The sequence below is a fragment of the Cephus cinctus genome, unplaced genomic scaffold, assembly GCF_000341935.2.
Source record: "Cephus cinctus unplaced genomic scaffold, Ccin1 Ccin1_scaffold0575, whole genome shotgun sequence".
Lineage (NCBI taxonomy): Eukaryota > Metazoa > Arthropoda > Insecta > Hymenoptera > Cephidae > Cephus > Cephus cinctus.
The window spans coordinates 17,549-41,958 of NW_014333224.1; the positions used below are offsets into that span (position 1 = coordinate 17,549).

At 44.4% G+C, this 24,410-nt stretch overlaps 3 protein-coding genes across 7 annotated transcripts in view; 1 reads left to right on the forward strand and 2 right to left on the reverse strand.

Annotated features, from left to right (window-relative positions):
* LOC107268630 (flotillin-2) overlaps window positions 1–24,410 on the forward strand; it is a 105,990-nt gene that overhangs the window by 8,672 nt on the left and 72,908 nt on the right. For 2 of the 5 annotated variants that reach the window (XM_015741605.2, XM_015741606.2), the window contains exon 1: window positions 17,598–17,740. The exons of 2 other annotated variants lie outside the window; for them this stretch is intronic. The gene's annotated coding sequence lies outside the window, so the exon portion shown is untranslated. Of the gene's footprint in view, window positions 1–17,597; window positions 17,741–24,410 lie in introns of those variants that run through there. One more of the 5 variants, XM_015741608.2, reaches the window with a different exon arrangement.
* On the reverse strand, window positions 1,744–4,192 carry LOC107268621 (glucose dehydrogenase [FAD, quinone]). Its single transcript, XM_015741581.2, has 2 exons — window positions 2,303–4,192; window positions 1,744–2,214 (listed from the first exon to the last, which is right to left on the reverse strand). The coding sequence occupies exons 1-2, from the start codon at window positions 4,094–4,096 to the stop codon at window positions 2,062–2,064; spliced, it is 1,947 nt and encodes a 648-aa protein (XP_015597067.1). The 5' UTR covers window positions 4,097–4,192; the 3' UTR covers window positions 1,744–2,061.
* Window positions 5,888–22,388, reverse strand: LOC107268617. Its single transcript, XM_025085905.1, has 6 exons — window positions 21,024–22,388; window positions 14,726–16,353; window positions 13,642–14,169; window positions 10,041–10,213; window positions 7,100–8,981; window positions 5,888–7,011 (listed from the first exon to the last, which is right to left on the reverse strand). Exons 2-6 carry the CDS (start codon window positions 16,058–16,060, stop codon window positions 6,856–6,858), a joined length of 4,074 nt encoding a protein of 1,357 aa, XP_024941673.1. The 5' UTR covers window positions 16,061–16,353; window positions 21,024–22,388; the 3' UTR covers window positions 5,888–6,855.

Below are 24,410 nucleotides of genomic sequence, written 5' to 3' on the forward strand. Positions count from 1 at the left end.
GGGGGGGGGGGGGGGTAAGCACGCGTGTTTCTCAAGATGTTGATTCTTATCAAGCAGTTATCCTAGTATATGATAATGAACATAATGGACCCCTGATTCTTCGGAGCTTATGGAAAGTTTTCTACGGTCACTGTCGCCACGCGTGTAAACATAACGATTGCGTAAGGGACGATCGGCGATCCACGGGAGTCGTTACGATTTCGCCTCGTCATGACTTTCACCAGGAAATTTTCGAATCTTTAGCAGGACAGAATTTAGTTGCAAAAATTGTCACGCGATCTGGAGATTCGATCGAATAAATATATATCATAATAATCACAGATCTGTATGCTGCATCGAGATAACAGCCTTAAACTAGAGTAACGTCAGCTGTGAGATATATTTGGAAATAAAGGGGAAAAAAAATAGCCGCTAAAAAAGAACCAATGCGAGCGATAGGTTGACGTATTAGATTAATGCATAAATACAGATTTCATAGCGAACGAGAATCACGTATCCTTGATCCACTTGTGCAACAAGGTGATACAGTCTTTTAATATATCCCAGTTGCATTATTTCATTATGCACATGTTTTTTTTTTGTGATTTTACATTTTTCTAGCCCTTGTTCAATTTATTCGTTCGCTAAAACGAGAAATTAAAATTCACATTAAATCGGATATTGTGAACGCGTCTGGTTGCTGTACGTGTGATTTAATAATTCCTGTAGGACTTTACTAAGGACGATTTTGAAATACAAGTCTTTCCGGTGGAATTAGACGACGCGCTGATAATTAGCATCATGATAGGCTATCGTGCGGAGCATGATAATTTACACGTTGTTCTTGTGTTATTAAGTGGCAGTAGAGGCGATAACGATATGATTGTTTATAATACAGCTGTTATAATTATCTCTTACGGGACTTCCGCTTCGTTGCGGAAGTATAATTGTGACATTTTTCTAAGGGAGTTAATACGTCTGTGATATTTTTTGGCTCGTGGTAAAATTTGTGACTTGTCATTTGGAACACGTTACTCACATGTACGGGCAATTTGGCTTATACTGTTCGCCTACAGGTGGGCAACCTGCGGTCCTGAGGAGCACGCGTCCGGGCGGTTGCCTACTGCCAGGCGCAGCTCGTGCGTGGATTAGCGACAGCTAGTCCCATAGTCACCGAGACGTAAATTCAGAGTTCGCAGGTGCCAACCGTTTCCGTTGACGCCTCGCTCTGATTGGTCAACTTTGACCTGCTTCCATTTAAAAACTAAGAACAAAAGGAAGGTCGTCTGCGTAATCTCTGTAGCCACCCGAACACCGCCATATCCCGTAGATCAGGTAATTTCGGAACACCCTGTGTATGCAACAGCGAGAACAAGTACAAGAATAATAACAACAATCCGCGCGGATCATAACAACCTAATCGTTATTGATATAATCGTTTCATAGTATTGTAATCAAATCAGAGCAATTAGCTATCCTCGTGATTGAATTAATTCTTATTATTAATTCCTTGTTAGCTTGCGTATCAGTATTCGTGAATTTACGATGCACGGTAGGTTCTTATCGAGCTTTGCCTGATAAGTTTTCCACTCGATTAAACGTAATGATGGAAAGATTTATTGTATTTTTATGATTTCTTCCAATTATTATTATCACTACGTTAATCGGGAAGTTTGCAAATGCAAATTCAACTTGAGTATGAAATCAATGTTTTTGTTACTTTTCTTTGTAGGAAGATACACGATTCAAGAAAAACTAGAAAAGTAAAATTCATATTCGATTTAATTGTTTTCACCAAATTACGGCTAACACGATAACGCGACAACCGCGGAATGTCTCTCGTAGCTATAACTGCTGTGACCGAGCAATGACGACGGTACCAGTTTATATTCGACTTTGTAATATTACACGTTATTTGTAGATACAGACACAAGAATGCAGTCCGATTTCCCTTGCGATTTCACTTTGAGGATTTGTATGCACGCGAAAGCACATTGTCACCGAATGTTCTACACATGTGCGTGACACGTGTGGTGAATCACAGACATCTCGACGTCCGTTGGCGATCTCATCTGGTTATCATCATGGAAGTGGATCCGTGGGATAACCCCAGTCCTGTTTGACCATGTCCGCCAACTTTTCGGCAATCATGTAAGTTGGTATATTTGTATGAGCCGATGGAATCTCGGGCATTATAGACGCGTCCGCCACTCGAAGTCCATCGATACCGATCACCTGAAAGACATCGGGACAAGAGATGTCTTAGGGTGGAAAATTGGTTAGGCGGTAATAAATAATTAGTATTGACATCGATTAAAGATACCTGTAGTCTCGGGTTAACAACAGCCGTGGGATCTTTCTCAGGTCCCATCTTGCAGGTACCAGAATAATGGTAGATGTTCAGGGTCAAAGTGCGAAGTGCACATTCCCAATAGGGATCCGAGTCATACTCGTGTTCCCGGCAGACCGGATTTACAAGGTCAACCAACTGCGAGCCGATTCTGCGCATCGCGCGGGTTTTGCTCAAAGCTATGGCGGCCCTGATGCCCCCCGTGAGGACCTTGACGTCATCAGGATCATCCAGGTAGTTCGCTATGATCCTGGGCTTGCTGAAGATCTTCTTGTCCCTCAGAAGTATCCGACCGCGGCTTTTGGGTCTGAGGATCATCGGCGCGACCATCCACGAGTAACGTCCTTCGTACTTGGCAAAAGCTGCTCTCCACAATTCCTCACTTATGCCAATCGCATAATGCAACGACGGATCGGACAAAGGGGAGGCACCGAGGAACAGCAATTCCATGTCAGGAAAGTCTTCGGGCGTGCTGGTCACGTTCAGGAAGGCCAGAGCCTCGCAGGCTCCCGGTACAGACAAGGGACCAGTTTTTCTATCGAGATAATCCCGCAGATACGGATTCAGTGGATTTATTATGTCCCTGGTCAAAATCGATATCGGTTTATCGATCAGGAAGACCAGTCCGCCGTAGGCTATGTGATCCTGGAAATTTTCACCTACCGGAGCGTCCTTGACTGGCGCTATGCCCATCTCCCGAAGATGAGCCGCGGGACCGACCCCCGACAACATCAGCAGCTGAGGCGACGCTATCGCGCCTGCGCACAAGATCACTTCCTTCCTCGCTCTCACCACTATTTCTCTCCGGTGCTTGAGGAACTTGACGCCGATTGCTCTGTTGGTCGGCTTGTCTATTAGAATTTGGCTGACCAGGCTGTTCTTGGTGACGAAGAGGTTCTTCCGGTTCCTCGCCGGCTGTAGGTAAGCTTTGTTGCTGCTCAGGCGCATACCGTTCTTCGTCGTCGTTTGAAGATAGGAGAATCCGGTTTGATTCCTACCGTTGTAGTCGAGGATCTTGAATCCGGCCTCGAGGCCAGCTTCCAGGAAACTCTCGGCAACGGGCGTGTGATAAGGGATGTAATCGATATTGACAGGTCCGTTTGTGCCGTGCATTTCCGTATCCCGTCGTAATCCTGGAATTGCCATGGCTTCCATCTTCTTGAAGTACGGCAAGACTTCGTCATAGGACCAGCCGTGGTTCCCGAGGTCAGCCCAGCGATCGTAATCCTTGGAGTTGCCCCTCGTCGCTATCATGTAATTGAGGACACTACTTCCGCCCATGACCTTTCCCCTCGGCAGGTTGCAGCGGCGATCCTTCATCCCCAGGCAATACGTGCTCGACGGTTCGGTCTGGTATTTCCAGTTGACGTCGTTGCTGAACTGAAGGTAGTTCACCAGAAGAGGAACGTCCATCAGCAGGCTCTCTTCCCCTCCAGCCTCGATCAGGAGGACGGTAACCTCAGGAATCTCGCTGAGTCTGGAGGCCACCGCTGCACCAGCAGTTCCGGCTCCGATCACCACGAAGTCGTATTCCGCGAACGTCATTGGCGTCGTGTCTCTCGTTTTTTCATTCCTGAATCTCTCGCCCTCCAGGAAGAAGTTGATGACTCCACGGGGCAGATACGGCAGGCTGCCCAGGAGCGGCCTCTCCGGCGCATTGTTTCCATAGAGTCTGCCGAAGAACTTCCTACTGCCACCACTTACGAGACTGAGGAATGCGAACGCAATCACCTGGAGGATCCTCAGAGGCACCCTGGACCCGCGCATTTTCCACCCGTGTCCTGTCACTTACGCGCTCTGTGCCTGTTCCTTGTCTATTCGCGGCCGAACGATCAAGTCGAGTCGCAGGCTGGGGTGACGTTGTTATACCTTCTGCCGGCGACTCTATTGGATGTATATATAGGCATCTCATACACGTGATTACCCGCGAACTTGCGTCATTCAGGAATTGTGTTTTTGCATCGTATGGATATCGAGGCTGCGTATGAAAATTTATTTTTTCGTTCGGGAGGCTGCGTTGCTGGATCTTCCGAACGACCTAAATTCTAACGTTCATCTCATTGTCGTTTCATTTCCATTTGTCGTTTATGTTCTATTGAACTTCATCGCCACGTTGTTATCTAAAAACTTATTTTTCGCTAAAGTTTCTTCTTCTACCGCCCAGCGCTCGACTAATCACATCCTTAACCTTAAATTAATGCTCGTGAATAATACTCGTGGAATGTAACTCGAATTGAAAATAATTACAGACACAAAGGAATTGGTAAAAAGACCGTGAAATCCTCCCGAATGATTTATCAATGTCAGTAATATCGTTATAATTGCACGATTCGACGGAATTGGTGGGTAATCAATCAAGCTGAGAAAAAGAAGATAACCGTACGAAGTAAAAATTCTTTAGTCGCTTAATTACCAAAAATAATAATCAATCCGAAGATCTTATTTAAGTATTTTGTTTTCAAAATTAGATTCAGCAAACAAACTTTTCGAGAGTCCTGCCACGATATTATGATTGTTATTATAGATCCGTAACATGGTAATAACACGGTATCTACGAGTTTCATGCTTCGTAGAAGCAATTATGTTTTGCAGTCCGTCAATGATATTCGTAGCTCGTCGATTCAATTCGATAATTCAATTTGTTCGAATTTATCGCTTCACGCGAATCCTCGCGTTGCATAAGAACTTCATGATAATCAATCCGTGACTATACACTCAGATTTCAGCATCGACTGATTCATTCTATTCGCGTTTACCGCTTACTCAATGTTTCGGTACACGATTTTTTTACGGACGTCCTCATTTTCGGTTTACGAGTCAACACAGCTTCGACGTGCAGGACGTAGTTCACCCTATCGCACGTAAATTCGATATTTTTCCTAATTAATATTTATCACTCAGGTCGAACGGATGATTTTTCGATCGATTCGCCGATATACGCTCACGACTACCTGCTGCTCGTGAATCACTAATTTAGCGTGTTACACGCGTGATATAATTTCTTGGATTTCTTAACGTCACCTTATCGCCTTTCACAATCTTTTACAAAATTTTCACTTGCCACGAATAATCCATCAGCCTTGCATCGCTCTTTAAAATGGTCCATTAATTCTTTTTCGATCGATACTCGTGACTATTGGCAAGTAATATTTTCACGGACAAAAAATGTCCCGAATTCGCGAGAATCGACAGAGAACGAAGAACGGGACTTTGTCACTGGTGGATATCCACCGGTCTGCTATGCGCAGGGTAAACGAAATGCGGATCCTCAGGTTATGTAACAGTGCAGAGTCTTTAGAAGCTGATCGAGCGTTTTTGCAATTGCCGTATTACACATGACAATAACACTATTTTGCGTATTCGGTGGAGTTTACAAACGCGAAGTGCAAATTCGTCATATTTTCAAATTGCTCCACTATAGGATTTCCGGATAGAACCACTTCCTCCGCTTAAGGCGATTCTTGCGATACTTTGGAGTCACGTGGGCGACTATTTCTACGAGTAAGAAATATTTCTCGTTATCAGGTTTGGTTGGGTCACTCTAAGACGGAACTTTTTTTTTCTGCCGGTTTCACCTTTATTGTCCTTAATTTGCCTGTTTCTCGCATAATTTTATTCTTCCCATTGCTACTTCGACCAGTCACGTCTCTCTTCTCTCTATCCACAATAACTCTTTCCATCTGCGTCTTCGAAAACGAATCATTCGCACGTTAGGAAATCAGAGGTAATCTTGAAAGCGTTACACGTAATGGATTTGCCCTAGGAATACAAATGAATTACAGATTAATAATATTCAAAGTCCACTGACAATAGATATCCTGAACGTACCAGCGATGCAGCCTATAATTTAAATGCGTCTTTATTTTCTCCCTACTTGCCATTGTTCGAGTGCAACTACAATTACCCACTTTTTAATTCAGTATAACTAACACCTCTTGGTGCACCATGTGCAACGGTTAACTTGATCCGACTGTACGAAAAGTCTGTTGCGTCACGATGCTGGGGAATAGAAATAGATCATTGTGATTTTTTTTCCTTCAAAAATGTCGCTAAACAGTCGACGTCAATCGCCGATCGATATCGAACAATTTTTTGGAATTTCTATTCGATTCCAGCCACCGACCTTGTAACTTCATACAGAGTGTTTGTACAGGTGTTTAACGTTACGGGTAAATTGGCATTCGCACGAAAATGGGGCGAACGAATGATAAAGTAAAGTGGCTAAATCAGGGCGACAAGTGACAATCGATAGCTACGGATTAATTGGATGACATTTACTCGTGACATTCATGGGATCCAATCCGACGCAACGTAATCGTCAGACACGGAAGCAGCTGCGGCTGCACCCTTGTGCGAATCTCCTTGCTTTATTTTGTTTATTGTATTTTGCGACTAGACAATTATAAATTATAAAGACTGTTTGATGGTTCAGAATGGTTAATTAGAGATAGGAATTTTTGTCTGAGGCCCATTTATTTCCGGTAGCCAAGATCTTTGGAAACTTCCCTCTCGATCTCGTTCATTATTTATGATGGAAGTGGATCCGTGGGATAACCCCAGTCCTGCTTGACCATGTCTGCCAACTTTTCGGCTACCATGTAAGTTGGCACACTTGTGTGACCCGATGGAATTTCGGGCATTATAGATGCGTCTGCCACTCGAAGTCCTTCGATACCGATCACCTGAAAGATCAATAGTGCTCAATGAGATCTTCCGTGTCTATCCGTGTAAGAGCAAACTGCTTACAATAATGGCTACAGTCAAAGTTACCTTTAGTCTAGGATCGACAACGGCCGTCGAATCGTTCCGTGGTCCCATTTTGCAGGTGCCGGAGTAATGATAGAGGTTCAAGGTCAAAGTGCGCAACGCACATTCCCAATAGGCATCGGAGCTAAATGGATGGTGCTTGCAGGGTGGAAGCACAACGTCAATCAGTCGCGAGCCAAGCTCACGCATTGGGTCCGTTTGGCTGAGAGCAATGCTGGCTCTGATCCCAGCTATGAGGACCCTGACGTCATCAGGGTCATCCATGTAGTTAGCTACGATCTTGGGCTTGCTGGAGATGCTCTTGTCCCTGAGACGTATAAGACCTCGACTCTTGGGTCTGAGGATTATCGGCGCGACCATCCAGGAATGGTGTCCTTCGTACTTGGCAAATGTCTCTTTCCAGAGTTCGTCACTGATGCCGAGTGCAAGTTGGATCGTTGAATCGCCGAGAAGAGAACTGCTGAACAGCAGTAGCTCCAGGTCAGGGTAATCCTTCGTTTCCGGTGTGCCACTGACGTCGATGAAGGCCAGAGCCTCCGTTCCCCCCGGTACAGTCAACGGACCAGTTTTCGCAATCACGTACTTTAACAAGTATCCCATGAATGGATTGAGAACATCTCTTCTTAAGATCGATATCGGTTCATCGATCAGAAATACCAGACCGCCGTAGAACAGGTGATCCTGAAAATTGTCACCAACCGGAGCGTCCTGGATCGGCTCTATTGCCATTTCCTTGAGATGATCCCGAGGACCGACCCCCGATAGCATCAGCAGCTGCGGCGATCCTATTGCGCCTGCGCACAAGATCACTTCCTTCCTCGCCAGAACCGTCATCTCTTTCAGTGTCTTCCGGAACTTTACGCCATAGGCTCTCTTGGTGAGTTTGTCTATTAAAATTTCACTGACCAAGCTGTGCTTAGACACGACCAGGTTGTCCCGGTGCCTGGCCGGACGCACGTAGGCTCTGTTACTGCTCATCCGTTGGCCGTTCTTCGTGGTGGTCTGTTCGAAGGAGAATCCGGTCTGGTTCCTCCCGTTGTAGTCTAGAATTTCGTATCCCATCTTGACGCCAGCTTCCAGGAAACTCTCGGAAATACGCGTGCGATAAGGAGGATGAACGATGCTGACGGGTCCATTTCTATTGTGAAATTTCGTATCCTCGTTAAGTTCTGGGATGTCCAAGCCTTCCAGCTTCTTGAAGTAAGGCAAAACGTCGTCGTAGGACCAGCCGTCGTTGCCCAGGTCAGCCCAGCGGTCGTAATCCTTGGAGTTGCCCCTCGTCGCTATCATGTAATTGAGGACGCTACTTCCGCCTATGACCTTTCCCCTGGGCAATTTGCATTTTCGACCCTTCATCCCCAGGCAATACGTGTCCGAAGGCTCGGTCTCGTACTTCCAGTTGAGGAAGCTCGGGAACTGCAGGTAGTGGGCCGATAGAGGGATGTCCATCAGGGCGTTCTCTTCTCCTCCAGCCTCGAGCAGGAGGACGCTAACTTCCGGGATCTCCGAGAGTCTAGCGGCTACGGTGGCTCCGCCGACTCCGGCGCCGATCACGACGAAGTCGTATTCCGCGGACGAGCCTGGCGTCTTGTCCGGTATTTCATCTTTGGCAGAACCGTCCAAGATCTTTTTGCTTATATGATCGGGCAGATTCATCAGTTTCTTCAGCTCCTTCTCCTCGTTCCTATCAGCGAGGGAGCCCAGGAACGCGAACGCCACCAGGTAGAGGATCCTGGAACTGAATCCTCGGCTACGCATCGTGTCTAGTCGATGTGGAACCCTCGTGGACACCCTGGTCACCAGCTGGGCTGACGTTAAACCTTCTGCCGGAGCTCTATTCGATATATTGGATATTTCTTTTGGGACGTTATTTTTCTTCTTTACTCTAGAATAATTTTCCCGAGATGTCGCAAAAGTGAAGTTAAATATAAGCATCGAAAATATTAGGATTACAAAGTCTGGGAAAATTTTAAAATTAAATTTTATTTCTCCTTAATCGCAACTTTTCTCCGTTCATCTTTCACACGACAGCGTGGATCACGGATCCTTGGGAATTTTTTAATGTCATGCAATAATTCAAATGTAATTATTCTTTCTAAGAAACAACATTACGTGCCCACCCGAATAACTACCTTTTAATTTTCTAGTACGTCGGTCCATCTTATTCCTTATCTTTTATTCTTTGCTCACTATTCTTTTTTTGAGCTTCTATTCTGGCTGTTGCCGCTGTACTTGTTGCTACTTTATTTTCTTGATTCGTCAGTAATGACGTCACGGATCGATTATTTGATATATTAAACACATGTTTTGTATTATTATTCAGAACGGTCTTTAAGCTGGCAAATCCGATAAATAATCCTAGAACGGTACACATGGGTCACACATGCCCAAAGCATTAGTAGGCGTAAAAAGGTATGTGTACCGTTCTAGGGTTAATCATATTTTTTTTTTTAATTTGCACAATAGGGGGCCAACTTGACAAAAGTTAAAGAAAGTGTAGAAAAAAAACCTTGACTCTCACTTAACGTCATCCGGTAATTGTCACGTCCACAGGAACAGCTGATCCTGGTTTCCAAGAACCTTCAGCGCTAAACGATACGATGAACTCGCGATAATTCAAGAGAACGCAAACACGTGTGTCCCTTGGCTGGACCACCACCCCGTGAGTGACGCTACGGATCTCCAAAGTGGCGCAGCTTCTCAGGAGGCGCACTTTGATGTACCACCTAGTCCAGTCAGATTCGCGTTTAGATCTGCCACCTCAGAGCGCTCGCGCTCTTCACTCGTCTTGACCATCTGAGTATCTTTCATAGCTCATCTGACCACTGCAGCCTTATCTTCAGCAAACGGTAATCGCGTCTACTTCTGCCCCTCCTGCCTCCCTGCCCCCTCCACTTCGCAAATCCTACGAGGCTCCGTGCCATCGCCACAACCCCCTGTCGACCTGATGACCTCCGAATCTCGATCACGCTCAGCAAATCTTCTGCTTATGTGGATCGCCAGGATGCGTGCTCTGGTCCAGACGATTCTTTTCTCCTTAGCTGCGCACCGCCAGAGCTTCGTAGCCGGGACCTTTCGGAGCTTGTGCTTTTGTACTTTTGGCCAGATTGGTTGAATCTTTTTAGATCCGTTTGACGATACCAAAACAAAGAGAAACGTTCGCGGCCACCGCTTGCGACTGATGTCACAATATTGGACGACACATGGATGGACGTTACATGTTCAGATCCGCGTCCAATAGGACTACCCGATTCCTCAGCTTTGCTTCTTTCGTATTCCTCCTCATCTCCTATGGGGACACGTGAGACAGGATTGGTACCGATCGTTGCAATCACTTAGCTCTTGTGAGATTCGAATATTCGGGAATAGACGTTCAATTTCTAGTGCAATGGCGTTAATTTACAACGCTATTCTTGAGATTCATTTATGCTTCCCGCTTTACGTCTCTTTCCTCTTACAATATTTAAAAGTATCATTTTCCTCGGTACATTCTTTACGCGGTCAAACCTAGAATACTTTATTTTTGCAGCTGCACAAGTAAATTTATTATATTTTAGTTATCTGCAATATTCTCGATGCGTATTTACTTTTTGTATTGCGAAGCAGCGAACTTTTAGAATAAACAATGCAGATTGCGACGAAGAATGAACAGAGGTGACGTACGTTATTGTTTTATAACATAACAATTTAATGATTTTAACAATTGAATTATCTATATCTACATATATTTACACACAAGAAAAAAGAAAAATATAAATTATTCTTCAATACAAAAGAACCTGAAACATTCTCCTCTTGAATTAACATATTTATAAAATTCAAAACAAAAATTATCCACTCGCATACCTACAATTACAATCATCTATCCATACCATACAAAATTCATGATACCTTCCATTATTGAGTTAAATTGTCTTTGCGAATAATCGTCGTTAATTATGATGTACTCTTCTCTCACGTGCCAATTTACCAGGATAGCTGCAGAAATCCTTGGTCAATTATTCAAGTTTTATTGTTCAGCTCAGTTTCCACACGTCCAATATATCCACTCTATGGACGAGGTCAAATAGCAATAATTGATAAAATGGCCCTTTTTGCCTTCATCGAGTTGCACTATTAAAACAGGAAAAACAGAAACAAAAATGTCAAATAATTTATAATTAATTGAAGAGCCTCTATAATTGAGTCTAAATCAATACCTGATTTTCGGCAGCTTAACCGTAGTGCTCCTGTCCATTCGGTATTACTTAGCCAAGCGACAATTGGCAAAAGGGTACAGCTCGCAGAGACTCTTTACTTGAGTCGACTCTTAATATACCTGTGTTTGGAACGAAATATCTTATTAACCGCTATACATGAGAAAAAGTTATTGATACATGCAGTATAGGAATTGAGGCTTCTGAATTGATTGTCACCACGTTCAATACGATTAGTGTACGAGATCACTTAATATTGGAGGGAGTGGAATTATACCTGATTTTCGGCAGCTTAACCGTAGTGCTCCTGTCCATTCGGTATTACTTAGCCAAGCGACAATTGGCAAAAGGGTACAGCTCGCAGAGACTCTTTACTTGAGTCGACTCTTAATATACCTGTGTTTGGAACGAAATATCTTATTAACCGCTATACATGAGAAAAAGTTATTGATACATGCAGTATAGGAATTGAGGCTTCTGAATTGATTGTCACCACGTTCAATACGATTAGTGTACGAGATCAGGGCGTATTGAGATGGCGAGCGAGATGATTTTATTTCAGTTCCGTCGTCCATTTACTTTTTTACACGACAGATGGCGCTGACTACTTTGCCTTCTTTACCTCTTTGTACTCTGGATGGTGTTGTTGGTAATTTACGAATACACAACACAATCAAATACACTTTGTACGTGAAGCTACCGTTCACACCGAATTTCTAGTTAATATAAGGCTGCTTTCACAATAGTATAGAATTATTAAAGCTTTCATGTGGAGCGCGTGTGTATTCGTGTACGTATGTGTGTCCTTTGACATAGTTCCTCGTATTTTAGGTGACAATTTTTAGAGACATAGAATTTCCAGAGGATAAACTTACGAGAAGTGCATTTACAATAACTTGAATTTTATTATTTTTACAAAAATTCTCTATTCAACACTTGTACTTAGTCTATACTACTTGGTATTCGAACTAAACACAGGATTTCCAGAGGATAAACTTACGAAAAGTGCATTTACAATAACTTGAATTTTATTATTTTTACAAAAATTCTCTATTCAACACTTGTACTTAGTCTATACTACTTGGTATTCGAACTAAACATTTGGGTAGTTGTGAAAAAAAAAAATGCGAAAAATCGCAGATTCTCGACTACAATGGCTCATCAGCCCTTAATTTCCGGTTGGCAACCTTTTTTTCCTTAATCTGGCTGCATCCAACAAAAAGACTGAACCGAGACAGCAAATGCATTCGGTTAGTCGATCGATCGTAAATATTGCAACAGCTGTAAAAGTTGAGCATTTAAATGCGTTTCTTGCGTCTGCTGACCACAGCCAATGGAAACACCGTCTGGCAAAATAATTCTTGTAATTTCGCGTAATATCGAAGTCACGTGACAAAGTAATTTTTCATCCTGGATAATTGCTCAAGGTGAGTTTTGTTTATCACTTTCAAAAATTACTTTCTGACGTAAAACAAAGAGTTCAGAGTAACATCGTGTACAATCACTATGCATAACGTTATGGCACGCAATGACACTCGAGTGTGTACACCCTTAAATTATATTTGCATTCGTACGAAAATTTCGACTGTGAACGTCACAAGATGTCATCGAAACTTCATTTTCGTCGGAAGAGCAAACGTCTTTCGGATGAAATCAATGACGAAAATTCTTCGTGAAGTTAGGATAAAAAGTCTCTAGGAGAAAGTGCGAAATCTCTAGAGCGCCTGAAGGACTGGAACCGCGATCTGCGCATGCGCACATTGGCTTCTCCAAGCTCCAGGTTAATCGGCGATTGACAATTGAGAATGATGGCCAGTATCATCTAGCATTGGTCGACAGCCAATCGGTCTTAATCAGGTCAGCACCTTTCTCAGCAATCATGATAACAGGAGCGTTCGTATTTCCACTGGAAATGGTGGGCATGACGGACGCGTCGATCACTCTCAAGCCGCGGACCCCGTAGACCCTGAGCTTGTGATCGACTACTGCACTTGGATCGGTAGGTGGTCCCATTTTGGCAGTTCCGACAGGATGATAAATCGTCATGGATATATGACGAATGTGACACTCCCAGTAGGCGTCGGTTGCATTCGTACGAAAATTTCGACCGTGAACGTCACAAGATGCCATCGAAACTTCATTTTCGTCGGAAGAGCAAACGTCTTTCGGATGAAATCAATGACGAAAATTCTTCGTGAAGTTAGGATAAAAAGTCTCTAGGAGAAAGTGCGAAATCTCTAGAGCGCCTGAAGGACTGGAACCGCGATCTGCGCATGCGCACATTGGCTTCTCCAAGCTCCAGGTTAATCGGCGATTGACAATTGAGAATGATGGCCAGTATCATCTAGCATTGGTCGACAGCCAATCGGTCTTAATCAGGTCAGCACCTTTCTCAGCAATCATGATAACAGGAGCGTTCGTATTTCCACTGGAAATGGTGGGCATGACGGACGCGTCGATCACTCTCAAGCCGCGGACCCCGTAGACCCTGAGCTTGTGATCGACTACTGCACTTGGATCGGTAGGTGGTCCCATTTTGGCAGTTCCGACAGGATGATAAATCGTCATGGATATATGACGAATGTGACACTCCCAGTAGGCGTCGGAGGCGAATTTGAAATGTCTGCATCCAGGAATCTTGGCTCGATGAATTCGCGTGCCAAACTGCTTGAACGCCTGACCCTCGCTGACCTTCATGGCGATTTTGGCACCCTCGAGGAGCGTCGCGACGTCGAAGGGTTCGGCAAAGTAATTCGCGTCGATTATGGGACTCTGGAACGGGTCGGCGCTCCTCAGTCTGATGGTGCCCCTGGACCTGGGTCTTAGCAGCAGAGGTATGATGGTCCAGGCATCCTTGTTGGCGATGGGCCTGTAAACATGTTCCCACAGTTTTCCGCCACTTGCATACTCTAGTACCAGGAACACAGTTGTTTCTGTCTGTACACAGGCATAAAAATGTACCATGTAAGCGTTTTTAATAATATAGACTCACATAATGGTAGACTATTAAATGAATTATAAAATGAGTACAGAATGTTTTGTGTTTGTACCAATGATGTAACTCTGTAAATTGTGAATCCTTTTTTATGTCGCTTCGTCTCTGTAATGACGAAACGCCGCACCCACTTGTCCTTCGAAGGTGCCATGTGTAATGAATTTTGATTTTTCAAAATTTCTCCATTACAGTTTCGTCTTGTGATATGAATCGACGTAGATTGCAGAGATGCCGAAACCACAAATCAAATAAAAAGGCAAGATAGGCACGGCCGCCGTAACAGCAAAGTTATCATTGATTTTGGATATTAACAATGTTCCCGATACTGCGGTATCGGATTCTCTATCGGTAGGTTCAATAATTGGAGTTGCTAATTCGAGCAGTTCTAGAACATGCTGGCGACTCAAATTGGGATTCGATAGTTTCTAAATACTCTATGGCGTCGTAAACTTCGTCCGTGATGCCCAGAACTTTGCGCACCTGAAGACCGCCGTCGGAATTTATCGAGGCCGGGGCCATGTGGAACTGCACGTCGGGATAGGTCCCAGATGCGTTCGCGAATTTAGTATTTACAAAGGCGTATCCTTCGACGCCTCCCAGGGTGGTCATCGGGCCCCTGCCGTTGGCCACGTAGTGCATGGTAACCGGTGCCGGGTGGAACCTGTTCTGAACGATGGCGACAGGTTTGTCAATGAGGAAGGTTATTCCGCCGATGCCAACGTGATCCTGAAGATTGTCGCCCACGCGCAGGTCCTTCAGCACGGGGATACCAAGCTGACGAAGATGTTCCTTCGGGCCGATGCCCGACAGCATCAGAATCTGGGGACTGTTGACGGCGCCAGCCGAGAGGATCACCTCCTTGCGCGCTCTGACGATCTGCTTCCGTCCGTCCCGATGAAATTCAACGGCGACGGCCTTCATCGTCCTCGGGTCGACGATGATCCTGGTGACGTGGCAGTTCATTGCCGTGTGAAGATTCCTCCTGAGGCGCACCGGTCGCAGGAAGGCCTTCGCCGTCGAGCATCGGCTCCCTCTGCGTATGGTACCCTGAGCTATCATGAATCCCGTTTGGTACTCCCCGTTTATGTCCCTGTTCTCGTAACCGATCTCAGTGCCAGCCTCCACGAAGGCGACGACCAGCGGCGTCTTCCAGGGCGCCTCCTGGACCGTCAGGTATCCACCAGTACCGTGATAGGGACTGTCCTTGAGGTAGGGATTCCTGTTGTCCTCGGACTTCTTGAAGTAGCGAAGGGCCTCCTCGTAGCCCCAGCCTGGATTCCCGAGGGCCTCCCAGTGATCGTAGTCCCGCCTGTTGCCTCTGACGTAGAGCATGTAGTTCAGGACGCTCGAGCCTCCCAGGACCTTCCCTCGGGGCCAGTTGCACCTTCCGCCGTTCATGGCCAGACAAGCCTTTCCGGTCGGCTCAGTTTTGTACTTCCAGTCCAGCTTGGTCAGCTGCAAGTAAGCAGCCAGCGACGGGACGTCTGTGATCTCGTTCTCGTCCGGACCAGCTTCCAGGAGCAGTACCTGCCAGCTTGCTATCTCGGAGAGTCTGCTGGCTACTACTGCACCGGCCGATCCGCCGCCGATCACCACAAAGTCGTAAATCGGATCGACTGGATATCGATCGATCGGTCGACTTTCCGGATCCAATTGATCGTATCTATAATATGACAAACCAGCGATAAGAAGGGGTATCAGCCAAAGGCTGCTACCTACGAGGCCAATGGCTCCCTTCAATGCTGACGTCACTACTATCGCACCGAACACCATTTCTCACTGTTATCGCACACTTTTCACTAGAATATTAACTTTCTTAACTTATTAATTAATCATTAATAATTTTTTTTATTTTTCGCCCGCTAGTCTTATCAAACTATTTTTAATCTATTCGGGCTGTCGCGTTGGCTTCCTGCTGTTCTGTCAGAAGAGTCCCAGAAAGTGACGTCACGAACAGATATCTGGTGGTCTCGTCCGCATTTTTTCGAGTCTTCTTCCACAGGGCGGAAAGGATATCATAGCGATAATCAGCAGACAGGATTCGCACTTGAGTAGCTGTCCGTTTCCTGAAAAATGATAGAAATAGAGTATGGAGGAATGTATTCGCAGCGAATGACTGGAGTAAAGGCAGTTTAATTGTTTACCAATCAAAATACTAATTAACTGATGTTTGAATAATAATAATAAATTTTAAGAATTAACATAGCTCGTTATGATTGTACCAATAGAAATGCATCACTGCCAACTGTGTCGATCAATTGTGTGTTCCGTTTATGGTACGACACGTGCTGCATAATATTTGACGGTGGACGAAGAAAATTGCACAGCTGTTACAACACTTTTTATACATATATTGTAGAATTGACGTCACTGTCGTGAGGCTTAGCTCTCGTGTTTTCGAGCGTGGCGGATTTACTGCCACGTTCTTTTCTTTACCACCGCGGCAAAACAGTCCATGGATCCAGTTGAATTATTAAGATTTCGTTAGTGACCAATTCTTTTTCGTATCTCACAAAGGAGGAGCTGGAGGGGCCCGTTTCCGTATCGTACGCGCCAAGGGCCCTGTGCACTCTGACCCGAAAGGCGCCCCGCGAGGAATCGAAGACTGCCAATTAATTGAATAGATTGTGGCGCGCGTAGATGTTCGTCAGAGGGCCTAACGGGATATATTAACCCATTAACGACGAGCCCGGATTCCGTTAGAGCATATTCGAAAACACGAGGAACTCGATCCATTTACTCCTCTGTTACAGAAATTGAGGCTCAAACACATGTTGAAAAGTCAAGGATCTTCGTCGTTAATGGCCTAATGGGTTAAGGGTGGGCATTTCGCAGCTGGCTGAACGCCTAGCCCTCACTATGCAAGTAGACCAGGTATAGCCACTAGCGATCTCATTGTTAGTTTGGTAAAAAGGGCGCAGTGACCAGTCGCCTCACGTTAGCACTTGGTTAACCGACTTGTCTTTTACATATCCATCTCTACGGACACGCACCAAATCGACGCGTGAATCCACATATTTTCCTTAAGAAAACAACCTATTTTAGGCAAAAACACTTAATACAAATACACACACTACGACCTTGGAATATTTAACATTATACAAAATTAGATTTATTACAGTCGGCATAAGTGGCAGGGGAGAGAAATCTAAGCGATTCGTGCAATTGTTCACGTATGTCAGAATGACGTATTCTGTAAACTCGGTGTTGAAGGCGACATCAGTTTTATTTTGAGGGGACTTGTTTACATTTAAATATGTAAGAAGATGGCACCGCGAAATAGAACCGACATTGCGGTGTGACGACACATACGTACGTAAAGTCGACCAATCACAATACAGAGAGTGGCTATATCTGGTCTATTTATACTTATGGCCAACCGATAGATCGTTCTATTATTGTCTCTTCGTGGTGCCGATTGGACGTCTTGTCGTTTCCTTCTCGTTACTACTGGTGAGTTCTGAGGCTTCATGTCCCTATCGCTTCCTGATCGCGACAAGTACTTGAGAGCCTATCTTACTTTGCTTTGCCAATTTCGAACTCTAAAGATACATTTATTTTCCAATTTTATTTATTTCATCTTATTCAGTTTTTCATTTGTTTTCGATTATTTTCCATTGTTGCACACCCCTGCCTTTCTGCGTGACATGCCATTGCTTAGGGTTCCTCAGTGGCAGTGCTCTGTCGTATAACTGCTAGTCACAGGGCTATCCGTCCGGTTGATTATTCACTGTTGCGCCTTTGCCCTACCGTTGCCAGGGTTATCCTCACGTTGTTATCCCGATCATCAGGATCACTTGCGATTGTTCGCGCGTCTACTATTGTCTTTCTGTTACTAAATCGTTTTCTCGCGAAATTTTGTAATTTCTGTTATCACAGGGACCTAGCTATCGGGGGGTGTCCACCCTTATATTTTTCATGCCGTCCTAATACAAAGGGGCCTTGTGTTATATTTTCTTTGAATTCCGTCTGCCCGTTTCATTTCGGTTTTCTAGTTACCTTCCGTGGTCCCAAAATTCCCCCGCGAGCCTCCGTCCTTGCTGTTTCACAAGGGAAACGGACTGAGAGGCTAGTAACGCGCGTGGCCGGTAGAATTTTCGCGAAGAAGAGTTTCTTTTCGAATATCGCAGAATCATCTGTAGATCGGTATCCCGGAGGAAAACTCGGAGCCCGGGCATTTTGCGTCTATCGTTTCCCTTGAATTTCCCGCGGAAATTCTCCTGCATTTGCGACCGTGAAAATTACGCTCGAGTTGCCTTATTCCGCCTTTATACCTCATTAGTTCGGTTTCTTTATCCTTCGGTCATTCCTAGGTATATCGTATTTTCGAAAAAAAAGAAATAGCCACCTTTTATCGACGTTTACTCCGGGCTTGATAAAGCAATTGAATTAGCGCAAATAGCATACACTTAAATTTGCACAGTCGTTCATTGTGGTATATCTATACTTGTATTTACGCATGGAGCGAATAATAATATCCATAATTGGAATAAAAATCTAAATGTAATTAATTTTTTTTTTCTGTTACAGGTAAGAAGCCACGAATCACCGTCTCTGATATTTGCAGATGCGTTTTGAGAAAATTTACAAATTTCAATCCAGTTCTAATCCAGTCTTCAAAAGTTTCAAAAGTCAGCGCGTAAGTTCGACTCAAGTCGGGCAGCACTATTTTTTACTATCCCTAAGCATCTATCCGGGACTTTGCATTTTTTCGACTTGCTTTACATTTTCACTAATCGCTTCAGCACCTCTTCGACGTACCGTAACGATACACGTACATAACCTATGTTAATCCTAAAGATGGGCGAAAAAGTTTTTAAAGTCGCTTCAGGGGGTTTTTGAATTTAGAGGCAACGTAGATACCAACTTCTTTTATATATTTTTATAGATTATATATGCATATAAGATACATATGTGTGACGTAGCCTCCGTCTTTAACTTGGGTATGAAAACCTATTACACTAAAGTTATTTATGTATACGTCACGAGCATAGTAGAGTGTCAGAAGAACAATTTTGTTGTCATTTTCTTGCGAGAAGACTCTGCGTTAAGATTTTAAGCACCGTTTCCAACGAGGAACCTAATTCGAGGACAAGGAGGGAATTCGAGTGAAGGTATAGTGACAAAAGTTATCACGAAGCGATTGTACCAAGCGGGAATCCTGATCCTTTCTAAGGCAACGTTGCTATCCCTGTTACGGATATACCGACTGGTTCTTTGTATTCGTTTAGGTTAGCCGAGGTTAGGTAGCCGCACGTACAACACAAAGTTTAGATGCTTAGACGGAGGAGCGAGATGGTGATCTCATAACGGGGAAAGGAGAAAGTGTTTCGCCATCGTAAACCTTGTACTTCTTTTATTTTCTTCCCTCTCCCTTCTGCACGGAAGTCACGGTTAACACTGCAAATCTCTCGGGCGTGAATCTCTCGTTATCGGATGATAATTTTTTTTATCACTAGAATTCCATCGTTCGAACAGTCTCAGCATCCGGTCCGGATGCTGCGAAAGACGAAGAATGTCTTTCCCAATGTTCTTCCGGCTTGATTATAAATTTTTCATTATTTTGACCCAATCGTTACTCTCGTTTGTTTATTTCCTTTTCTGGCTAGACACGCGAGCGGAGTGCTAGAGTGAATTGGACTTTCTCACGAGGCGCGTAAATCGTACAGCTGCTTTGGTAGATTAGACTCGGCTTGATAAATGGGTCTTTAAAATGTCTGAGCTACTTTTCGCGGCAAGGCTATTTCTTGCCTTTACCGAAGTGGTCGCCGATGAGCCGATGACTCTTTCAGTATTGGGCCCACGCTGTTCGTCTCTGCCTGTATACGTGGGAGATATTTCTGAAGGGGAATCGTATCGTTGTACCTTGGAAATTTCAATAGCTCGAAATGGCAAACCGGAAGTGAACTGGAGATTATTTCCAAAGAATTTTTTTTACCTCTATTCGGTATGTGAATATTTTTTAAAATTAGAATATACTTCCTTTGTCTCCGTGTCACGATATATTTTCGCCATAAGGAAATTAGCTCACGTGGAACAATAACTTGGACGAAGGAAGTGAAATTATATCGCGATGGGCAATTTCGCTAGTCTAACGCATAGAAATGACTTTGCTCGCGTCCGACGCGCAGCAGTGGAAATGCTGAAATCTACTGGACACGCGCTCTAGGAAATGCGGAAGTGCGTGATCCTCTTTACCGAATCCTTTCCCTTTTTATTAGATCAATTCCCAACAGTAGCTCCTGAAACGCGATTGGAATTGATTTTTCGCTAGACGCGCATCTTCAGCGAGTACATGGATTATCGAGTTGGGAATTTCCGGGCGTGACGTCACAGGTACGTTTTACCAATAATGAAAATATTCGTGTGCTGCTATCGGACGGAATTTCTCTATTTATAAATTATATCCCGTAATTCGACTTTTATTGTTGTGACAGTTTAAATTATTTATTCGACATTGAGAAAGATAAACTTTCCCAAAGCCACGTGTTCGTCACATCTTACGGCGTAAGGCTTTCTTTTTTTTGTTGACTATCGACCGATATCTTTCAATATTTTCGTATTTCGTGAAAGAAAGTTCTCTTGTTCGACGATCAATTTATTAATTCGATGGAGAATTTTTTTAGAAATTTCGTAAATAATTTTTTCTAATTTTTCTCGCGGTTCACTTTCTCCCGCGACCACGTGCGCGCGCGTGTGTTTATCTCCATAAGGAAATGCCGTAAAAGTACATTACCTGACTCGAGCCGATCTGCTAATCTTGATTCTCCCAGTGCATGTCGGGACAACAGTACAGACCTCCTCGGATATCCTGTTCCTCTTGTTATCGTTCCTGACAAGCCGGAACTTCCTTCCTCTACCGGAACTTCCTCTACGCTCGCATCGGCTGGCAATGACGGCAGCTCATCGCTCTTGCCTGTTTATAGGGGGGAAAAAAATTCATTACACAAACCTTAATTAAGATTCGACGCAATTAGTCGGCTAATGCCGACTACAAATTATACATAATTCTGCCACAAAGTCTTTCCGAGAGTTTCTCAGTTTTTCACTTGCTGCGATTCACGACCTGACTTTCCTCTCGTTCACGAGGATCTCAATCTGGCGCGTTTGAATAGAAATTTCGTTATATTCACTTCGAGCCACGTGTTATCCGTCCGATCAGTCGACTCTCTCGTTCACGTAACAATAGTTGCGTCTATCGTTTAAATACGTTTGCCACGTGCGCAATTTGATTTTCGCTATTAGCGTTCGTTCGCGCGCACAGTGTACCTGCCTTTCGAGGAGCCACAGCGGGGCTTACGTAACTTGGTGATAATGAAAATGAAAGTCTCTCCCAAGGTTCGGCCAATTTAATGAGACGGCATGCCGCACTTTACGTAACCACCTTGAATTGGCTCACGCACGATGTGAGCGAGCGCAAATAATTGGCGATCGCCAAACTGCCCCAAAGTCTTGTCAATTTTCATTTAAACTCCTCTTGTATTTTGCCTCTGGTGTAAAGTGCCCGTACGCAGGTGCACTCTAGACTCTGATTCGGTAGCAAGTTGTCACATTACGAAAAAAAGGGCGATAAACTAGTTAAACAATTTTTTTTCACAGTCCCATCGCAAACACGTGTTCGACACGCACCGAGTCAAAAAGTTGACTGAACTGGAAGAAGTTTTTCAAAAATCACTAAACTACGCGTACGCGTCTCGGAAAAGATAACGAAACTTTAATTCCGCAATTTCTTGACACTCCACTTACACTTCACTTTTCTATGGGAAATTCAATCGCACCGAAGACGCCTTCGGCTTCGGCAAATCATGCTCGTAAAACCGCACAGAAATTTATCTTCGATTCAGCAGCTTCTGCTCGGATAGTAAAAAGCCTCTACTTGTCGCGACAATCGAGCTGATTTATAATGACGAGACTTATGATGGAATTTTAACCGCATAAAGTATTATGGGACGCCAACTGTCAGTTACAAGTGCGATGCGGTACCGTCCTGCGCTCCAAGAGACGATAGCGCACGGATAGCAGCGCTGCCTGCGCTCTCTGTGCTGTCTGTGCTGTCGGCCCAGTAGTGTCCAGACTCTTTGCCACGGTTTCTTCTCCTCGTTCTCGAGGACTCTCTGTTGTACTTTAGTAGTGAAAGTATACTCCTCCTGTGTGTTAACCACCTACCTGCCTGCCTGCCTGCCTGCCTGCCTGCCTACATATATGTCGTCTACCTCTACCTACCCACCTATTCGATGTGGTAACAGTCTTCACACGAGCGTCAGAGCTTCCTTAGCTCCTCGACTGGACTTGACTTCCTGGAGGATGCGCCTCATGTGACAGATGGCATGACTCCTTCCTCGTTTACGTGCTCATTTCCTTTTATTATAAAACTTATTCTCATGCTGCAACTTCAGACCCTTCCTGGACTAGGTCTCGTGCCGTTTTTTCCTATTTTCTTTTTTACACGTTTTATTCCTCGCGATCGCACCTACAATTTATCTGCGGCCTACGGCTAGATCTACTTAGGACTTAGAGACAGATATAGATCTATTGGCAATTGATCGGGATGCACCAGGGATGCACCAAGGATGCAACGGAATGCATCAGGCTGCAGGAGTTTCTATACTTTCGCTCTTCCTATTGAATAATCCAATTGGTTATATTTACACATCAGTTGCTTAAGCGTGTAGTAATTTTTCAGGGTCGCTTCTATTGGACAAATTGACATGTAAACGTCGGACTGAGCCCTGAGCTAAATTTCTTTCGAAAATACTAATCCTCGAGTGGGCTTATCACTTGGCCGTGCAATTTTGGAAAACTTCTCCAGGTGGTACCTGCCCGCGCCAGCTGGTCTAATCGGTCTAACGATTTGCCAATTGCTCCCCAAAATATGTTTTCCAGTGTCCACTGCGTCGCCACGGCTGGGCCTTATTTTCCTATTGCATTGTAAAGTCCACTAGGGCGGAGACAATCCTTAAGGGCAGTGTTCACATTGCTCGACTTTTCCTTTTAATGCACGAAAATTAATGTGACGCCAAAGCGATTCTACGCGACGAGAAAGTTTTGTTTGCTCCGAGGATACATTTCTTTTTTTTCACTCGCGGACCGGACGTTGCCTTACGTAACGTTGTCGTTCTTCGCGCGTGCGCCTTAACGTCCTCTTGAATAATAAAACAATGAAAGCGCCCTTGTCCACGATTTCTAACGAAAAATATATAAGGCAAATATATGTCACGCGATACAGTATTTTTCGTCAAAATAAAGAAAGTCTTATCGATCGTCGTGCACGTTCTCCTTGTATTACTTAAATTCAATCTGCGACTCCTCCGGCTTGTGTATGCGGCTTAAGTAAGTTTTCCCTCGTAACACTCGACGCCTGCAGCATGAATTATCAGGCGGTAGAGTGCACGCACTGATTTCGTTGTAAAATGACTTTTTCGAGTTACCAAGTAAAAGTGACGACCTCGTAATTCACTTTGAGAATTTGCACGTTCCATACAATTTCATTATCGCAATGTCCTAATAATGGCTATTATTAGGATTTTATGTACCCATTAATTTTTTAAACTCTATTGACTTTGTGTGTATATGCCCCGCGACGCTAGGCGTCGATTTCTTGGATATTTCTATACTCCAGCGTTTTCCCCGCGAAGAAGTCTGGACAGTCAATAAAATGTGGTCGTCATTGACAGCGACAAGAAGGTTCCTTCGCACGTTCGCCGTGCAACTGTACTACGCGAGTCCGAAAATTCATTTACCCAATACTTTCTAATTGTACTGTCGCTTCATTAATACTGCACGAGGGCGCGACTTTAATTACGAAACTCTTGTAACGAGTCCGTGCTGTCTTTGATATCAGCCAATGGATTAGTATGTAAATTATTTAGTTCCAACGTACAGAGATCGGGTGAAACTTTGTCGTAAGGCGACTAGGAAGAAAAAGTCAATCTTTCGCGTGGCAAGAGCTTCTGGAATGTTCGGGCCTCGTAATTACTTAAGCGTAATGGGATTTTAACCTTGGACAAGGAGGCATAAAGGAGCAGTTTCTAAGTCAGATTTTCGCCGACTTTCACCACTTGGTTTTCTTCTTGGTCATTGTCCGAATCCGTTAAACGCAATCGAGCGTGCCTCTCGGGTGGGG

Coding starts and splice junctions, on each gene's coding strand:
- LOC107268621 (XM_015741581.2), bottom strand. CDS start 4,096: ATGCGCGGGTCCAGGGTGCCTCTGAGGATCCTCCAGGTGATTGCGTTC. Junction 2,215..2,302: donor TTGTTAACCCGAGACTACAG/GTATCTTTAATC, acceptor GATGTCTTTCAG/GTGATCGGTATCGATGGACT.
- LOC107268617 (XM_025085905.1), bottom strand. CDS start 16,060: ATGGTGTTCGGTGCGATAGTAGTGACGTCAGCATTGAAGGGAGCCATT. Junction 14,170..14,725: donor CGGACGAAGTTTACGACGCC/ATAGAGTATTTA, acceptor CTGTGGGAACAT/GTTTACAGGCCCATCGCCAA. Junction 7,012..7,099: donor TTGTCGATCCTAGACTAAAG/GTAACTTTGACT, acceptor TTGATCTTTCAG/GTGATCGGTATCGAAGGACT.